The sequence below is a fragment of the Moschus berezovskii genome, chromosome 19, assembly GCF_049115385.1.
Source record: "Moschus berezovskii isolate FMDL1 chromosome 19, NW_MosBer_1.0, whole genome shotgun sequence".
Classification (NCBI taxonomy): domain Eukaryota; kingdom Metazoa; phylum Chordata; class Mammalia; order Artiodactyla; family Moschidae; genus Moschus; species Moschus berezovskii.
Window position 1 is genome coordinate 73,215,878 of NC_142478.1, and position 19,779 is coordinate 73,235,656.

General features: G+C 43.6%; 1 protein-coding gene across 3 annotated transcripts in view; it reads left to right on the forward strand.

The window, feature by feature from the left end:
* The window catches only part of DRG1 (developmentally regulated GTP binding protein 1), a 78,027-nt gene that overhangs the window by 45,554 nt on the left and 12,694 nt on the right, over positions 1–19,779 (forward strand). The window contains exons 3-4 of one of the 3 annotated variants that reach the window (XM_088828341.1): positions 132–189; positions 18,775–18,898. In XM_088828341.1, the coding sequence (XP_088684467.1) occupies positions 18,775–18,898 (124 nt within the window). In that variant the 5' untranslated portion in view covers positions 132–189. Of the gene's footprint in view, positions 1–131; positions 190–17,531; positions 17,676–17,830; positions 17,994–18,774; positions 18,899–19,779 lie in introns of those variants that run through there. The other 2 variants (XM_088828342.1, XM_055404340.2) reach the window with 2 other exon arrangements.

Below are 19,779 nucleotides of genomic sequence, written 5' to 3' on the forward strand. Positions count from 1 at the left end.
AATTTCTTTGTTTGGTTGCACCAGGTTCCTCACTGAGGCGCACACGAGACGCTCACTCTTCATTCTCTTTTTCTTTTAGTACTGGCATGCAGGCTCTTAGTTGTGACCCATGAAATCTTTTCCCTTATCAGGGATTGAACCCGGGCCCCTTGCACTGGGCACGTGGAGTCTCAGCTACAGGACCACCAGGTAAGTCACTATCCTGCTTCTTAAATGTACCAGTATGTCGTGAATACCCTGCGTGTTACCACTGGGGCTGGAGGTAGGTATGTTTGTGTGGCAGCTTCACCTTTTACCTTAAGCATTTCTAGAGTGTTTCATTCTATTTTTGTAACGAAAAGGGATTACTTTTGAAAAGTAATGAAGATTCCACAATGTCGTGAGTACTTTTCAAGTCATTACATAAACATTAAATATAAGCTAAGCAAACATTTTCACTTGATGCAGAGTTTCCTGTTGCACGGATGGTGGTATTTTTATTTTTAATCAGTTTCTATGTTGGCCCTTTAGGTTGTGTTCTTTTTATTTTTCTTTGCTGTTAGAGTCAGCACTGAGATGAACATCTTTGCACATCACACATAGTGTGAGTTTCTAAATGATCATCTGATTTTGTACGTTGGGCTAGAAATAGAGGAAGACAGCTTGTCGGGCCAGTGGTGCTTTCTCAAGGCATTTTTTTACTGGGAGAGCAGGTGAGAGGTAAATAGAATTTGGGCAGGGTGCTTACAACAACAAAAGTGAGAAACAGATTTTAAAATATGAATTATCATGTAAATTACTGGAGTTTCCATAAATGAGCCTCCACTCTAGCTCAGAAATTTGGGGTGTCAATCAGACTGGTTAGTTGGGATTCACTCACCTCAGTCCAGGGCTGGGATGAAGGGTTGCAGGGAGATGACACCTGCGGAAACTTGCAGTCCACTGTCCACGCTCACAAAACCCCTGTCAGGCCTCCTGCAGGTCCCTCTGAGGGTGGATGCAGTTCCAGCCATGGAGAAATTCCTGGGGGAAGGACTAACTGGACATACTTGGGTCCACTGCCACATGGGTCCAGTCAACTGTGGTCAAAGGCAAGATCACATGGTGCAAACCTGGCTGCCAGGAGCCAGCCCTCGTCTCTTTCTTCCCCCAAGCAATCTTGCCCTTTACAGATTGGCTTTCTCTATCTATCCAAGCACATGGCAGAAGAAGGCTACATTATGGATCCCAAATTTTGTCATGTTCCTTATCCCAGGTGCACTAACCAACTAGAACTGCTGAACTCCAATGTTGAGGCACTAGAAAACAAAACTGGATGAACCAGTTCAAGTCTCTTATTCACCCTGGTACCGTGCCTGTGGCCAGGAGAAAGGAGAGAGTCCTGTCCTAACAGATGACTCCCACGTGGGGAGGGGGCAGGTCTCAGAAAATGTGGATTGTTATGAACTGGTCAGATACCTTACGAGATGAGGGCTCTTCCTGATGCAACTCCATCATGTCGTAGCTGCTAAACTGCTCAGCTTGAAAACGTTTTCTCAAAGGAGGGGCTTGCTTATCTGTGATCCATTGAAACACCAGAGAAACTGAGGAAATCCTTTTCCTTTTAAGGATTTCAGGAGCAGAAACCTTTGTGCACACAGACGTATCAGACTGGCCAGCTCCTTGAGCTGGACTCCCTGCCGGGTCCTGGCCGTCCAAAGATGACCAGATAGCATTTCAGCTCTGGAGGTCCTGCCCCCGCCCGCAGCACTGTGTCGGTATCAGTCGAGCTCATGTAGAAATCTGTTATTTCCGACACAGCCTGCTTTGCAACTTCCATATGACTGCATTAGAAGGCACTAAATTGCATGAATTCATCTGAGAGTTGAGATCACAGAAACTAATAACGTACTTGATCTCCTTACTTTGAATCATCATTTTTTTTTTTAAACAAAAATATTATGAAGGCCACTGACGGTGGTGAAATTAATATCCGGTTGGGATTTCCCAAGCAGCCGCAGAGGCCTGTCATTACGGCGTGGAATCTGGGCCAGACACCCTCGTGATACTCTCCAGTGTCTGCCTCGGCTTGTCGTGTTGTTAACGCTTCTGCTGAAAGCAGCAGGGGAACACGCTCAGTGCAGGACACAGATTCATCTGGGTTGTTGCTGTTGTTCAGTTGCTAAGTCGTGTCCGACTATTTGCCCCCCTCCATGGACTGCAGCACCAGGCTCCTTTCTCCTCCACTGACTCCCAGAGTTTGCTCAGATTCATATCCATTGAGTTTGTGATGCTGTGTAACCATCTTGTCTTCTGTCACCCCCCTCTCCTGCCTTCAATCTTCCCCAGCATCAGAGTCTTTTCCAATGAGTTGGCACTTCGCATCTGGTGGCCAAAATAATGGAGCTTCAGCATCAGTTGTTCTGATGAATATTCTCTGGGTACCAGTACCTAACCTTCATCTACGAGCTGGGTTACTGTGGATGGTTCATCTCTGCTCTATGAACCCCAGAAAAAGGGACTGGCTGCGTCTTGAGTTGTATTCCACAGAACCAGGGACTCAGTGCTGTTAGATCCTTGGAGCTGGGGATCCCAGTGAGCAGCAAAAGGAAATGTTCACATATTGCTTCATTAGATAGTGCCTGAATTGACTACGTAGAGCCTGCGTTTCTCTTATGATTTTTAAAACAAATCTTTAGGACTGTGAATAGAAGGCACAGAGGCGAATTTAAAAACAAGAAAAAGTTGAGCATCATCTTTTAACACATCCAGGTACATGTTGCTGCTAACATCATTTTGTTTTAAAGCTGAATCAGCCGTGCTGCTGCCTCAGCTGGGTTTTTTCCTCTTCTTTTATCTTGTGTACCTCACATGGAAGCAGAGACCCTAGGTTTTTTTCTCTGGGCCAATCTGCGGGACCCAGTGCAAGATGAAAACTCAGGGCTCCCTTGTACACAAGACGGGAAGAAAAGTGGTGTTGAAAGTAATAGCATGTTAGGCTTTTTCCTTTCTTCTGTGATCACTCTTTCTATTAATATCTATCTGTCTCAACTTACAGTGTTTTTCATTTCATATTTAACATAGTTCCAAGGAGAGGAAAACTAAAATTTTAAATTATTAGTATGAATTTTACCATTCCCCTTGACATTGTGCAATGCCAGTTTTAAATGCAAGAATCTAGGAGAATCTAACTCACACACAGAGTTACCAAATTACACAATTTGCATTTTGTAACTTGTCCACAGGTTTGTGTTTTGTGCTTGCCACAGCAGTGGAAGCGTTGCACAAAACACACTCAACTGTTTTTATTTCACTTTTCAAGACACGCACGTTCCAGCAACAGCTTACTGATGAGTCAGGGCAGACTGGAAGGAAAAGAAACTCTGGGTTGCTCTGTCTGCATTTTCTCCTGTCGTCATTTTCAGCATAAGTACTTGGCTGAACAGAGGCACGTGAGTGAGAGAGAATACAACCAGGCTCTTCGGTCATTCATCTTTCTTAAAATGTTAGTGTCTTCGTTCTGCGTTCAGGCAAGTCCCAATTCAAATGGAAGACATGACTGCTCAGGGCTGTGTCCCTGCTTACCCTCAGAGGAACCCTTTGGCCTGGTAGTTGCTTTGGGTCTCGTTGAATTCCCAGGTAGCGTGGCTCCACTGGAATCTCTGCCCACCGGGCATCTAGAATGCTGGATCCATTCTTCATGTATCAGTGCCGTGATCAGTCGTGTCCATCTCTTTGTGACCCCGTGGACTGCGGCCCGCCAGGTTCCTCGGTCCTTGGGATTCTCCAGGCAAGAATACTGGAGTGGGTTGCCATTTCCTTCCCCAGGGGTCTTCTCCACCCAGGGATGGAACCCGCATCTCCTGCATTGGTGGGCGGATTTTTTACCACTGAGCCCAAATTTTGACTATATATTGATTTTTGTGTTTGCGTCACTTCACACCACGCCATCTTTACTCCACTGTCAGCTCTTCCAGGCCAGACAATGTGCTGGTGGTTGCTCAAAGCAAGTGCTCGGAAAACACCTGTTTGAAGGAGAGGTGAGCTCCAGGAGTATTTTCCCAAAGGGATTCTGATAAACAGCAGTTGTTAATGAACAGAGAAGTTCCCCATGATATAATATTGAGTTCAAAGAAGGATTGGTATGAAACAATATAAAGAATGATTCCTTTGTAGCAATATTATCTGATGTTATTATCAAAGACAAATATCATATGATAGCACTTATATGTGGAATTTAAACTATGATACAGATGAATTTATTTATTGAATAGGCTCAGAGACATAGAAAATAACATAGTTCTAAGGGGAAGGGTGTTGTGTGTGCCTAGTTGCTCAGTGCCTGACTCTGTGACCCCATGAACTGTAGCCGCCAGGCTCCTCTGTCTATGGGATTTCCAGGCAAGAATACACGAGTGGGTTGCCATTTCCTTTTCCAGGGGATCTTCCCAACCCAGGGATCGAACCCACGTCTCTTTTGTCTCCTGCATTGGCAGGCAGACTCTTTACCACTGAAAGGGAAGTGGGGAGGGATACATTAAGAGCCTTGGATTAATAGATACACACTGCTATATATAGAACAGGTAAACAGCGAGGACCTGCTGTATGGCACAGGGAACTGTGCTCAGTGTCCTGTAAAAACCTACCTTAAGACATGTACACTTCCACCACTCGTATTTGTATTACTATTTTCAATACATAATTTTAAGTTTCAGAAGTAATACTCTGTTCATACTTGTTTTAACAGGTGAAACTCTCTTCATCGTCTCTTGCCACTGGCCTCTCTTTCCAAACCCTGAATGTAGCCAGGTTTGGAGCCCAGTGTGTATCTATCTCTTTATCCACATTCATGCAGGTATCTGTGGATAAACATAGCTATATGTGTGTATAAAGGTTTTGAAAAACAGACTTTACTTTTTATTTTGTTTTTGGCTGCAGGGCTTCCCAGGTGGCACTGTGGTAAAGAATCTGCCTGCCAATGCGGGAGACATGGGTTCGATTCCTCGGTGGGGAAGATCCCCTGGAGAAGAGAAAGGCAACCCGCTCCCCTATTCTTGCCAGAGAACTCCCATGGCCAGAGGAGCCCGGCGGGCTACAGTCCATGGGGTTGCAAGAGTTGGACACGACTGAGCACATGCATGCGAGCATATTCACATTAATTAATCATGGCTTAAGATTTCCTTCGTTTTTACCTAATGTCCCAGATCCCTCCAGGACACCACATTATATTTGTTTTTGTTTAAATATTTGTTGATTTATTTTTGGCTGCATTAGCTCTTGGTTGCCCTGCATGCAGGATCTTTTGTTGCGGCTCTGGGGGCTTCGCTCTAGTTGCGGCGCAAAGGCTTAGTTGCCCAGGGGCCTGTGGGATCTTAGTTCCCCTACAAGGGATTGAACCCATGTCTCTTGCATTGGAAGGAGGAATCTTAACCACTGGACCACGAGGGAAGTCCCTTTCCCATGTTCTTATTAACCAGTGCTCCTCCCTTTTAGTATCTATGCATAATTCTGTATTGTTCATATACAGAATGGATTCTACTGTTTCTCTACTGATGGACGTTGGATTGTTGCAGTTTGGTTTTTTTTGCAATGGCAAAGAATACTGCCATAAACATTCTTGTACTTATTCAGAAATTATGTGATACATTCCCCAAAGTGGAATGCAGGGTCAAAAGGCATGTATGTTTTAAATTTTGGTAAATACTGTCATTTTATTTCCCAAAAGGATTATCACAATTCATCTTTCAAGCAACAAGGAATAAGAGTGCTCCTTTTTTCCACATTCTTACTAGTACTGGATGTCTTTTCTCTATTTTTATCAAAATAATGGGGACAAGATGCTGTCTCCTTATTTCTTTGGTTAGAATTCCTCTGGTCAGCAGACCCGGTAAGCTGGTTCTCATGCATGTACTGACCGTTTGGGCTTCTCTTCTTGGAATTGCCTGTGCATGCCTTTTGCTCACTGCTGTTAGATCACTCATCTTTTTCCTCACAACACTTTGTAGAGGCTTTTTCAGATAGTATCAATAAGAATGATGAAGCTTTGTTTTTCGTGCGTGTTGTTGTAAATATTTTTTTTATCAGGTGGTTACTTATGCTTGACTTTGTTGTGGGTGTCTCCTGCAGTCCAAAAATATGTTGTTTTGTAGTTAAATTTGCCAGTCATTTCCTTTAAGTCCCCCAGGTTTGTCTTATTTTAGGAGGCTCCACTCACCCACGTTTTTATAAATGCTTTTTTCACGTTCTTTTGATTGTGGTCACTTTTAAAAGATTTAATATTGTACCATTTCATGTAAAACATGACACTCTTGCAATAATATGACTCCACTTAGACCCACAATATTGTCCTTTGTGCTGTGATAGTCATATTCCATGTGTCTGTACAAACTCAACGCAGTATTACTGATTTTGCTTTAAACAGTTGTCTTTTTAAGAAAGTATAAAACCAAAATTTTCCAGTTTTACCAAGACACAGTTAATGTGTAATTTAAAAGACAACTTAAAAAATGCTTATCTACATATTTGTCATTTCCAGCACTCTTCGTCCTTTTGCTCATCAGAGCTCCATCTGGAGAATTTCCTTGAGCATTTCTTGTGGCTGGCAGTGAACTTGCCTTAACTTTCATTTACCTGAGCCTGTCTTTATTTCACTTTTACTTTCTTCTTTTCCTAAACTTTAAACTTTTTATTTTGTAATCAGATCCAGCTGATTAGCAATGTTGTGGGGACTCAGCCGTACATATACACGAATCCATTCTCCCCCAAACCCTGCTGCCATTTAGGCTGCCGCATGATACTGATACCCTCGCTTTCTCAGAATATCTTTACTGGATAGAATTCTGTTCTCTATTCTAGAGAACAGGTCCTCAGTTTTAGCGCGTCAAGGGCCTTGAGCTGGTATCCTCTGCCATCTGTTTCTGATGAGACGGGACTTGTCATTTGTACTGTTTTCCTCCGTATGTCTTTTTTCCCCTGGCTGCTGCTTGATTTTCTCTTTCGCCACGGTTTTCAGCGCTTTGGATATGGTGTTCCTGGGTGTGTGTTTGTATTTCCCCTACTTGAGGTCTGCTGAGCTTCTTGGATCCACGGGATTGTGTCTTCTGCCAAACTTGGGAGCTTTTGGCCCTTATTTCCTTGCATGGCTTTCCTACCCTACTATCTCACCGCCCTTTCTGGGCTCCTGATGCACCGTTTGATGTTGTCCTGTGGAACACAAAGACTCTGTTCATTTTTTCCCCCAATTTATTTATCTTCGTTTTTCAATTTAGATAATTTCTATTGATTTTTCAAGTTTGGTTTAGCTTTTCCTTGCACTTTAAAAATCTTTTGTTGACTTCATAAGGTGAGATTTTCATTTCAGATGTGGTCCTTACCTGTTCTATAAATCCCATTTGAAAAAATATCTCCCATGTCTCTGCTAAGATGTTTCCTCGTATGTCTGCTTCTTCCTTTAAATCCTTGAATGTGTTTATAATAGTCTTGTTAACTCCTCTCCTGCTCATTGCAACTTCTAGGTCCTCTTCTATAGCTTGCTTTTTCTCTAGGTTATATACCTCACTTTCCTTTGTCCTTGTACATGCAGGGTTTATAGTGTGGTAGATATGAGTGATACATTGTAGGGAGTCTGGATTTTGCTGCATTCAAAGGCTTTGAATTTTGGTCTGGTAGGTAGTTAAATCGGAGAAGGCAATGGCACCCCACTCCAGTATCCATGGGGTGGCGAAAAGTCGGACACGAGTGAGTGCCTTCACTTTCACTTTTCACTTTCATGCCTTGGAGAAGGAAATGGCAACCCACTCCAGTGTTCTTGCCTGGAGAATCCCAGGGACGGGGGAGCCTGGTGGGCTGCCGTCCATGGGGTTGCACAGAGTCAGACACGACTGAAGCAGCAGGTAGTTAAATAACTGGTGTTCCCTGACCTGGGGTTGAACCTGTGTTCCCTGTATTGCAAGGCGGATTCTTAACCACTGGACCAATACGGGAAGTCCCACCAGGCTTGGTTTTGAGTTGTGTTTGGGAGAGTCTCTTTTGGTTTCATCTTTAGTCCTTGGGCGTGACCTTTATTACATCTTCCCTGGTGGCTCAGAGGTTAAAGCGTCTGCCCCCAATGCGGGAGACCCAGGTTCGATCCCTGGATTGGGAAGATCCCTGGAGAAGGAAATGGCAGCCTTTATTACTCTAGGGCTTAGTTCTTACTCCTAAAGCATGGCCTTTTGGGAGTCTCAACTGAATAACCCAAATATTGAGGATGTACATCCTGGTTGGGTTTGAACTCCATGTTCCAATATTGAGCAACCTTTGCTACCTCTCTTCAACTCAGCCCCAAGCAGCTGTCTCTGCTGAGCCTCACAGGGCCTCATCCTGTATACACACCACCTACAGGCCAGCTTTCTTCAGCAGAAGACTCAAGAGGAACTCCCATGCAGACTTTTGCCTCCTTCCACCCGCTGCTGTGCTGCTCCTGTACCCTGACCTGCAAATTCTTGCTGCATCAGCAGCCCCAAACACTTCCTTCTGACTTTTCAGCTCAGGAAGACCACTCCTTTGCTTGGGATCCCCTGCAGTTGGGAAATTGTCACCAGGGAGAAAACCAGCAAACATGGGACTCACCTTGTCTACTTCCCTTTTCTCAAGGATCACAGTCTGCCTTGCCTATTTTCCAAAGCATGAAACAGACTGCCTCTGATTTTGTCCGGTCGTTTATACAGTTGTTGTTGAGGATTAAAGGATTAGTTCATCACCGTTGGAAGTGGAAGTCCTACTTTCTCTTTTTGTAAACATCTTTTTAGAGGTATGATTGACATAATACATTGTACCTATGTGAAGTGTACGATTTTTAAAATATTTATTTATTCGTCTACATTGGGTCTTAGTTGCTGCATGTGGGATCTTAGTTCCCTGACCAGGGGTCGGATCTGCCTCCCCTGAATTTTAATGTGGATTCTTACTCACTGGACCATCGGGGAGAACCTAGAATGTACAACTGATGAGCTTTTATTTATGTATATTCCCATGGAACCATCACGACGATAAAGTAATAAAGATAATGAACGTATTTGTAACCCCCAAGTTTTCTCTTGTTCTTTAGAATTGAAGACATCTCAGCTTAAAACCATTTGAACCTGGTGCCTCCTAAAAATGATTGACACTTACTTTTACAGACTCTAAGCAGCTAATGTTGGCAAAGTAATGTCTCTGCTTTTTAATATGCTATCTAGGTTGGTCATAACTTTCCTTCCAATGAGTAAGCGTCTTTTAATTTCATGGCTGCAGTTAGCATCTGCAGTGATTTTGGAGCCCAAAAAAATAAAGTCTGACACTGTTTCCACTGTTTCCCCATCTATTTCATCCTGGGTGTTCATTGGAAGGACTGATGCTAAAGCTGAAACTCCAATACTTTGGCCAGCTCATGCGATGAGTTGACTCACTGGAAAAGATTCTGATGCTGGGAGGGATTGGGGGCGGGAGGAGACAGGGACGACAGAGAATGAAATGGCTGGATGGCATCACCGACTCGATGGACATGAGTTTGAGTGAACTCTGGGAGTTGGTGATGGACAGGGAGGCCTGGCGTGCTGTGATTCATGGGGTCACAAAGAGTCGGACACGACTGAGTGACTGAACTGAACTGAACTGAACTGAAGCAGTTAATGTACTAGTCTATTTAGGTCTAGTCTTCTCTTCCGGGGAAATTGTAGTATTTTATTTATTTATTTATTTATTTTGCAAGGAATGGTGGTATTTCCCATAGATTTTCTTAACTATTTGATGTAGAGTTATATAGAATAGTTTTTTGTAATCATTTTTAATTGTTTTTATTAGTGGTTATATGTCCTTTCTGATTCACGGTTACTGTTTATTATTTTTCTATCTTTTACCCATGTTTCAGACTTGCCAAGATATTTTTCCTCTCTATTTTATTGGGCCTTTCAGATCCTTTCAACTATTTTGACAAATTGTTATTTTGTTCATTTTCTATATAAATTATTTTTAGAATTTTCTTTCTACTTTACATGGTTCTTGTACTAATTTTTAAAATTGAATATTTAACTCATTTATCTTTTTAAAAATAGTTACAACCTTTAAGACTGCACAATTTCCTGAGTACAGTTTTTATAGTATTGCCATGGTTTTGTATGACATGTTTTCTTCATAAGGTTATAGATAATTTGGCATTTCACTGTTTATTTATTTAAGTACAGTTGATTTACAATATTATATTAGTTTCAGCTGTACAACATAGTGATTCAATGTTTTAATAGAGTATATACTGTATTTCTTATTTTATTTGAAATTTTTAATTTTGGTTACACTGTGTGGCTTGCAAAATCTTAGTTTTCCTATCTGGGACTGAATCCTGCCCCTGGCAGTGAAATCTCAGAGTCCTAACCATTGAACTGCCAGGGAATTCCCAATACTCCATTGAAATTTATTACAAAATAATGGCTCTATTTTCCTGTGCTGTACAATATATTCTTGTTGCATACTTATTTTATACATAGTGGTTTATATCTCTTGATCCTGTACCTCTATCCTGTCCCTGAAATTTCACTTTTCAAAATTTATTTAGAACTGTTTCTTAATTTCCAAGTGGTTACATTTCCCTGTCTTTGTTGCTGATATTTAGTTTAATTAGATTCTGTTCAGAGAACACAGCCTATGTAATCTCTACTACTTGGTTACTTAGAAGATTAAAAAATACAATTTCGTGGTTTTCAGTGTATTCACAATGTTGTGCTGATATATCCACAGTCAAGTTTATCACATTTTCATTGCCTCAGAAAGAACCCCTACTCATTAGCAGTCAGCAACCCACCGTTCCCATCCCACCCCCAAGTCCTCGGCAGCCACTAATCTACTGCTGTCTCCATAGATTTCCCTGAAATCTTATAATAAATTGTCTTTTGTGACTGGCTTCTGTCACTCACTGTAATGTTTTAAGGCTTTGCCTGTTGCAGCAGGAATGAACACTTCATTCCTTATTACTGCTGAATAATATTCCATTGGTCTTCCCTGGTGACTCAGACAGTAAAGACTCCACCTGCAGTGCGGGAGACTTGGGTTCAGTCTTCAGGTCGGGAAGATCCCCTGGAGAAGGGAATGGCTACCCATTCCAGTATTCTGGCCTGAGAATCCCATGGGCAGAGGAGCCTGGTGGGCGACAGTCCATGGGGTCGCAAAGAGGAGGACACGACTGAGTGATTTTCACTCACTCACTCAAGATTCCATTTTATGGATATACCACATTTTATTCATCCGTCATCAGTTGATAGATATGTGGGTTATTTCCACTTTTTTTTTTAGTTCTACCAGTTTCTTGCTACCAACCCATCTCCCTCCACCCTCATGCACGCAAGCTCAGTCACGTTACCCCATGTGTGTACTGCAGCCCACCAGGCTCCTCTGTCAATGGACTTTTCCAGGCAGGAATACCGGAGTGGGTTACCATTTCCTTCTCCAGACTTTTACCTATTATGAATCATGCTCTTTTCTTCTTATTTGCATTTATCTGGCACGTCTTTAACTGTCTACAAGTCTGTCTATTTTCATTCTTTTATTTTTAACCTTTCTTTGTCAATTGTTTAGGTGGTTTTTTTTTTATATACTAAGATCCAGCTAGATTTTTAAAAAACTCCAAATTTCTGTTTTTGAAAGGGGAATTCAGTCTTTTTACTGTATGAACAGATATATTGGATGTTATTCCTTTCATGCTATTTTATGTTTATTATTCATGCTACTTTATTATTTCCTTTCTTTTTCATTGCTTTGCTGCGTAATCATATTCTTTATCCCTCCTGTTATTTTAGAAGCCCTCCTATACTTTTTGATTTTACATTGTTACCTTCCCATTGCTGACATCATAATCAAATGTACATTTCTTTATTAACATACTACAGTTAAATATGACTAAGGCTTTGGAGGTACATGTATTTCTCCAACCTACCTCCAGTTCGCTAAACTAGATGGACATTGCTAGTCAGGGTTTTAATAAGATTTCTCATCAGTTCATTTCTTCTGTTTTGAGAATACTTACTTAGAACAAATAATACAAGTTTGTGGATATTTTTACAGTTTTCTCAGAAGAAAACTAAGGGAGGAAGGTGAGTTATCTTTTAGCAAGTACTATTTGCTCTTTTGCCAAAGAATGCTCAAACTACCGCACAATTGCACTCATCTCACACGCTAGTAAAGTCATGCTCAAAATTCTCCAAGCCAGGCTTCAGCAACATGTGAACCGTGAACTCCCAGATGTTCAAGCAGGTTTTAGAAAAGGCAGAGCCACCAGAGATCAAATTACCAACATCCGCTGGATCATGGAGAAAGCAAGAGAGTTCCAGAAAAACATCTATTTCTGCTTCATTGACTATGCCAAAGCCTTTGACTGTGTGGATCACAATAAACTGTGAAAAATTCTGAAAGAGATGGGAATACCAGACCACCTGACATGCCTCTTGAGAAACCTGTATGCAGGTCAGGAAGCAACAGTCAGAACTGGACATGGAACAACAGACTGGTTCCAAATAGGAAAAGGAGTACATCAAGGCTGTATATTGTCACCTTGCTTATTTAACTTATATGCAGAGTACATCATGAGGAACGCTGGGCTGGAAGAAGCACAAGCTGGAATCAAGATTGCCGGGAGAAATATCAATAACCTCAGATATGCAGGTGACACTACCCTTATGGCAGAAAGTGAAGAGGAACTCAAAAGCCTCTTGATGAAAGTGAAAGAGGAGAGTGAAAAGGTTGGCTTGAAGCTCAACATTCAGAAAACGAAGATCATGGCATCTGGTCCCATCACTTCATGGGAAATAGATGGGGAAACAGTGGAAACCGTGTCAGACTTTATTTTTGGCGGCTCCAAAATCACTGCAGATGCTGATTGCAGCCATGAAATTAAAAGACGCTTACTCCCTGGGAGGAAAGTTATGACCAACCTTGATAGTATATTAAAAAGCAGAGACATTACTTTGCCAACCAAGGTCTGTCTAGTCAAGGCTATAGTTTTTCCTGTGGTCATGTATGGATGTGAGAGTTGGACTGTGAAGAAAGCTGATCGCCGAAGAATTGATGCTTTTGAACTGTGGTGTTGGAGAAGACTCTTGAGAGTCCCTTGGACTGCAAGGAGATCCAACCAGTCCATTCTAAAGGAGATCAATCCTGGGTGTTCATTGGAAGGACTGATGCTAAAGCTGAAACAGCAATACTTTGGCCACCTCATGCGACGAGTTGACTCACTGGAAAAGACTCTGATGCTGGGAGGGATTGGGGGTGGGAGGAGACGGGGACGACAGAGAATGAGATGGCTAGATGGCATCACCGACTCTGTGGACATGAGTTTGAGTGAACTCCGGGAGTTGGTGATGGATAGGGAGGCCTGGCGTGCTGTGATTCATGCGGTCTTGGAGAGTCGGACACGACTGAGCAACTGAACTGAACTGATTTGCTCTTTGCCCCCGAATGACTGCCCACCCCGACCATATTCCCCATCTCGGATGAGCAGGATGTTTGCTGGTGTTTGGGAATAATTTCCTTTCTTGAGACGCCCTTAGCCCATACACTCACTTCAGCCTAATGGCACTTCTGAAGCCCACAGTGCTTCCCCTGCCCTGCCTTTGCTCATCTGCCTGGAAGGTTCCCTTTCTTTCATCTCCATCTCCATTTCCCTGGCACGTCTCTTTCAAAGCCATTTTCTGACCCAAACCAGAGGTTGCACTTCCTTCTTTGAACCCCACAAGGTAGCTTGTTTATATCTCTTCCGAAACTTGGCATTGCTCATTGGGTCTTGTATTAATGAGTTTGGGGGTATTTTCATACCTTTACCCCTCTCCTAGGGGATAAAAGATTCCTATCTTTGCATCCCTAGTGCCTACCACAGTCCCTGGCTCTAGTATATACTGAACAGTAATGACTAGATTGTATCGTGCAAATCGAGGAATCACCCACTTGAATGGCAGAAGAGGCAGACTTGTAGTGAAAACTTTGGTGTATTTTTTTTTCCTTTTTGCATTTAAGAGCGAATGTGTCTGTGGAGAAGGACTGTCTTCATCGTGCTCTGTTGTTTTATTCAGTTGCTCAGTCATGTCCAGCTGTGACCCCATGGACTGTAGCACGCCAGGCTTCCCTGTCCTTCACTGTCTCCTGGAGTTTGCTCACACTGCCCTAGATGTGCACATTATCGAGAATGGCCCTTCTAAAAGTAAAACAAGTCACTCACTAGTGATGTTAATGCCCATCCTTCACGGAGGGCTTCCCATCCTCTACTGTCACAGTATCTGGGACTTTTTTATTTTTTCTTTCTGTATCTGGGAATTTTGAAGCCAATTAAAAAAGTGGTAACATGGCTTTTTCATGTATCATTATCCTGTTATTTCTCCTGCTGTTAACCAGACACAGATGTTCAGCTTACCTTACTATTGTGTCTGGAGATAAAGTATAAATGGTCATTTAGGGGAAAAGTTACATATCTTTTAAGCTTCTTCTTAAAAAAAATTTTTCCCGTCTTGTTTTTATTTTCATTTTATTTTCCTGGTGTACAACCTGTATTATTTGACTGTTAGAATTATTTACATTTGTTTACTAAATATGTTTCAAGGCCTGCCTGTAGCTGTCCCCATGCTGGTGTTGAGGATTTATACCCTCACAGGCTCAGGGGTTGGTGGGGAGTCAGAGGAGCAAACCAGTAGAGTGACCGTGGCTCTGATGGGGTGAAAACCTGGGCAGCCATTGGCGGCTCTCTGCCCAGTCCTAAGTTTCAAGGGAGGCTTCTCAGAGACTGTATGGACTGGAAGACCATGAGGTTGAAGAAGAGTTATCTAGGTGTAGGTGGTCCAAGGAAAGGGTGGGAGAAAAGTATCCTGAGCATAAAACCCAAGTGCAGAGAACACCTGCACGTCTGAAGAACTGTGGTTATTTCAAAATGCTTGGAGTGTCCTGGCGAGAGACAAAGCTTTTCCTGTCTTTCCTCTCTTTTATTCCTTTTTTTTTTTTTAGAAACACAGTGCCAAGGCACTAGTAGTTTAGCCCTAGGGCCCAAAGGCCTTCTGTTGTAGTTAGTGCCCAGCAGACCTGGGCTAGCTATAGCTCTTAGAAGCTGAGCTTTAAGGCCTGGCCGTGGCCTCCCAAGGGCTTCTGTCACAGCTCAGTCGGTGAAGAATCTGCCTGCAGTGCAGGAGACCCGGGGTCGATTCCTACGTTGGGAAAATCCCATGGATAAGGAAATGGCAACCCACTCCAGTATTCTTGCCTGGAGAATGGATAGAGGAGCCTGGCGGATGGACAGAGGAGCCTGGCGGGCTACAGTCCATGGGGTCGCAAGAGTTGGACACGACTTAGCGACTAAAACACGCGCACACACACATACATACTTGGCCTCCCAACCTTGATACTTAAGCACAGGAACAGTGCCTTATTCGCTCTCTGCTCTGTCCTCAGACCTGGTACAGTGCCAACCAGCAATAGGAGCTCAGTTACTGTTTGTTGGATGAAGAAGATGGCCACCTAGGACCTGGGAATACTTCCCTGGTAGCTCCGTCGGTAAAGAAGCTGCCTGCAGCTCAGGAGACCTGGGTTCCATTCCAGGGTTGGGAAGATCCCCTGGAGAAGGAAATTCCAACCCACTCCAGTATTCTTGCCTGGAGAATCCTATGGTCAGAGGAGCCTGGTGGGCTGCAGTGCATGGGGTCGCAAGAGTAGGACATGACTTAGTGACCAAACCACCACAGGCCCTGACAGAGATCAATATTACCCTTCGGCACAATCCTGACAGTTGGGGCCCCCAAGGTGGGTCCTGGGGTGTCTTTGGTCAATGAAGTAGTTAACTTAGCTGCAGGCTTCTATGACAGATTTGCTAAAGAGAACCTCTTCACACAGCATCATGCCCTTGGTATTGTCAGCCAATTAATTCCTTAAGTACTCTAAGTTAGCAAAGTCCTGCTGATTTGATTTTTTCTGTCTTTTAAGACTGATCTTTGATCATATTCCATTCCAGCTGGACTTCCTCTCCTCTCCTTCCCTCCTCCATTAGATGGTGCACGATCTAATTACCTCATCACCCCTTAATTTATTTATGAAAAGACTGAGGTTAAAAAAAAAAAAAAGAAGAAACTTCTGAGTCCTTCGGGACTTTCTATAAAAGCTTTTCTTTCCCCATTCCCTCCCTTATGCAGGATAAAACCTCCTTTTGCATCTCTGGCAAGTTGAAATTGTTCTTACTTAAAAATTTAGATAAATAAACTTCCTTCCCAGGGCTGAGTGGAGGCCAGCCTGCAGGTTAGGCCTGGCCTGTGGACTCCCAATGGATCAATCAATCTATTAACAAGAATTCCTTGATCTTGCAGGAAGCAGCTTTCAAAATCAGCACACAGCTTCTGGGCGTCCTGGCTTCCTCTGCACAAGACACTGGGGAAGAGGAGCCTTTTGAAATTTTAAATTTTATTATTATTACACAAATAATGCATAGATACATTAATCTTTTCTTAAAAAATTGAACGACAGTAATGCAGAGTAAGAAGTGAAAGGCTTTCTCCACTTTTCCTTGCATCCATCCCACTGTTTGAAATTGTATCCTTTAATTCAGACCATTTAACCCTGTATAACTATATAAACATCTACCTTTAACATCTTTCCGTGTCCTATCTTTTTGCCTTTTCATACTGTTCATGGGGTTCTCAAGGCAAGAATACTGAAATGGTTTGCCATTCCCGTCTCCAGTGGACTACGTTTTGTCAGAACTCTCCACCATGACCCATCCATCTTGGGTGGCCCTACACGGCATGGCTTATAGTTTCATCGAGTTAGACAAGGCTACGGTCCATGTGATATAGTTTCTTGTGACTGTGGTTTTCAGTCTGTCTGCCCTCTGATGGAGAAGGATAAGAGGCTTATGGAAGCTTCCTGATGGGAGAGACTGACTGAGGGGAAACTGGGTCTTGTTCTGATGGATGAGATGAGATGTGATGGTTGGATGGCATCACCTACTCAATGGACATGAGTTTGAATAAACCCCAGGAGTTGGTAGACAGGGAGGCCTGGCCTGCTGCAGCCCAGGGGGTCACAAAGGGTGGGACACGACTGAGCAACTGAACTGAACTTTAACATAAATGGGATCACAACGTAGGTGCAGCCTTGCTACCATTTTTTAATTTAAACACTATGTCCTGGACATCCTTTAAGACCACACAGATCTACGTTTTAATGCCTGAAACAGTAATTCATAGCATAGAGGTACCGCTATTTAATTATCCTTAACACAGTTTAGAGTTTTTCAGTATTACAAGCAATGTTCCAAGAACCGGTTCTTCGGGAATTATTCAAGCATGCATTTACTGCAGACTCACCAAGCGCCACGCACTTTACTCGGGGTTGGGGGGTAAACAAAACAGACACCTAAAAATAATTTTGAGTGATGGAAAGTGGGTATTTTCTTTTCCCAAGAGGACAAGGCAGGCTGAAGATCGGCCTCCACATCAACCCAGGAGGCCAAGCAGTCCGCCGGGGTGTCTCCCCAGCAAGGAAAGGGGCCCCAGGACCCGTCGGTGCTGGCGAGGAAGATGTGGGTGCCCTTTTCAGGAAAGAGGGTCTGACTGCTGCGGGTCCACAGCGAGGAGTCGCTCCTCACGCACCACGCGCCCGGCGCTGGGCGCGGAGCCCTACGCGGAGCGCACGTCCGGCGGGGCGGGGCCGAGCGGCGCGCGACCCTCAGCGCGCTCGGGGAGGTAAGGACCGGGGCGGCCTCTCTGGCCCCGACTCCCGCGGGCTCTATGACACCGCACTGCCTCGCGGGACGGGGCGGGCTTGGCTGAGGAGGAGGAGGAGGAAACCAATTCACGTTGTAAATCTCGCGGTGAGCCACGCGCGGAACTCTCGTGAGAACAGGAAATACCGCGCTTGCGCACTGCTGTAGCTCCGGGTGGTTGTGGCTGGGCTGCCGGCGACTGTGAGTCGGGGAACTTTTCCTGTGGCGGCCGTTGAGTCCCCTGCAACTCGCCACCATGAGCAGCACCCTAGCTAAGATCGCGGAGATCGAAGCCGAGGTAATGGACGCTCGAACACTCGGTCCTAGCCTTCCTCTAAAGGGGCGTTGCTCCCGCCTGAACTCCCCTCAGACGTGTCAGGCCGGGGGCCGCGTTGCCGGCCTCCCCTCAGCCTCGGCTCGCTTTCCTTGACTCCCCTCAGCCCGGGCCCGCGTTCCATACTTTTGCGCCTTAGTTGGCGCCCCCACCCAGCGTTCGGCTCCTGTCTGAACTTTCAGTTTTCTCTTTCTTTTCTGTGAAGCAGCACGGAATCCTGTCTCCTCACTTTAGCCCTGATTTGCTCACGGACCTCAGTGTCTTTCTTCACACCCCTTCTTCCCCAGTCTCTGCTTTGGTGTCCCCCTTTCCCAGAGTGTTGCTCTCGGGAATAGGGTCTGGGAGTAAATTGTCATCTGTGGTAGTTTTGATTCCACCTGGATTGTTGTGTGGTTCTTCTGTCTGAAGGGCTCAGAGCTCTTTAAAATCGACTGGGGTAGACGGGGTACAAGCAGTTGAAAAGGGTTCAGCAATTGAGTTGTAGTCTAATCTGTGAACGCTGATTGTAATGATTTCGGTCACATTTCTTCTCTGGGCCTCAGTTGTTTGCTCTGTAATGAGGCGAATTGACTGGGTGATGGAGAGAATGGATTTTTAGTCTTTTAAAGTCTGACTTAGAATCGGTATAGTGACGTTAGTAGGATTTAGAAGAAACATCCTTCTCAGTGCTGGGGGAGCATTCATTCCAGATGTTTTAGCTTGTAGGAACTGCTTCTGATTTATGGCTGTGATTCCTCCCTAATAGATGGCTCGGACTCAGAAGAACAAGGCCACAGCACACCACCTAGGTTTGCTTAAAGCTCGTCTTGCTAAGCTTCGCAGAGAGCTCATTACTCCAAAAGGTGGTGGAGGTGGAGGACCAGGAGAAGGTTTGTGTTTGGGTTTTTCTTTTTGTGTATGTGTAATTATTATGAAAGTAGTAAAGGCATATGGTAAAAACTAGTTTAGAAATATCTATCAAAGTAGATTTATGTTTTCTAAGCTTAAATTCTTGAATTGTGTTTATTTTTATTCCATTGATTCCTGGGTTTGTGTGGGTTTTTTTTTTTTTGGCCATACAGCATTGCTTGTGGGATTTTAGTTCCCCTACTGAATCAGGGATTGAACCTGGGCCTTGGCAGTGAAAGTGCACAGTTGTAACCATTGGACCACCAGGGAATTCCCAATTCTTCTGATTTCAAAGGCTAAAGAATATTCTAAGTATGTATATGTATATGGATTTTGTTTATGTATATCCTGTCCAGATCAAAAATAGATTTATGTTGGCTCAGTGAAATATATAAATAAAGAGTCGACAAGATAAACGAAGTTGCTGCAAAGGGAAGTGAAGGTAGAAAGAATAAGTTGAAACGAAGAGAAAGTTGGTATGAAAAGTAATGTCACAAGGTCTGTACACGTCTAGAGAAGGGCCACAAATTTGGCTTTGAATTTGATTGCAACTAATTGTAAGAGAAGAAAACTCTTGTTAGTCACACAGTTCCCAGGGTTTGTAGGGGAAAAAAATTTTTTTTTAGATCAATTATCGTATAATATTTGGGCCCTAAATACTGTATATAGGTATATAACAACAGTTAGAGGTATAAAGTTTTTCATCAAGCAATCCATTAAATACTGTGAATTGCTATGGGGGAATTTTGTGTGCTTAAGTTCTACCTTAGGGATAAACTGTTAAAAGTTGGAGAAATAGGTTTTAGAGGGGTAGGCAACCACAATGTAAAAGGAATTGCTTGAGTCTCAACGCTCCAGGATA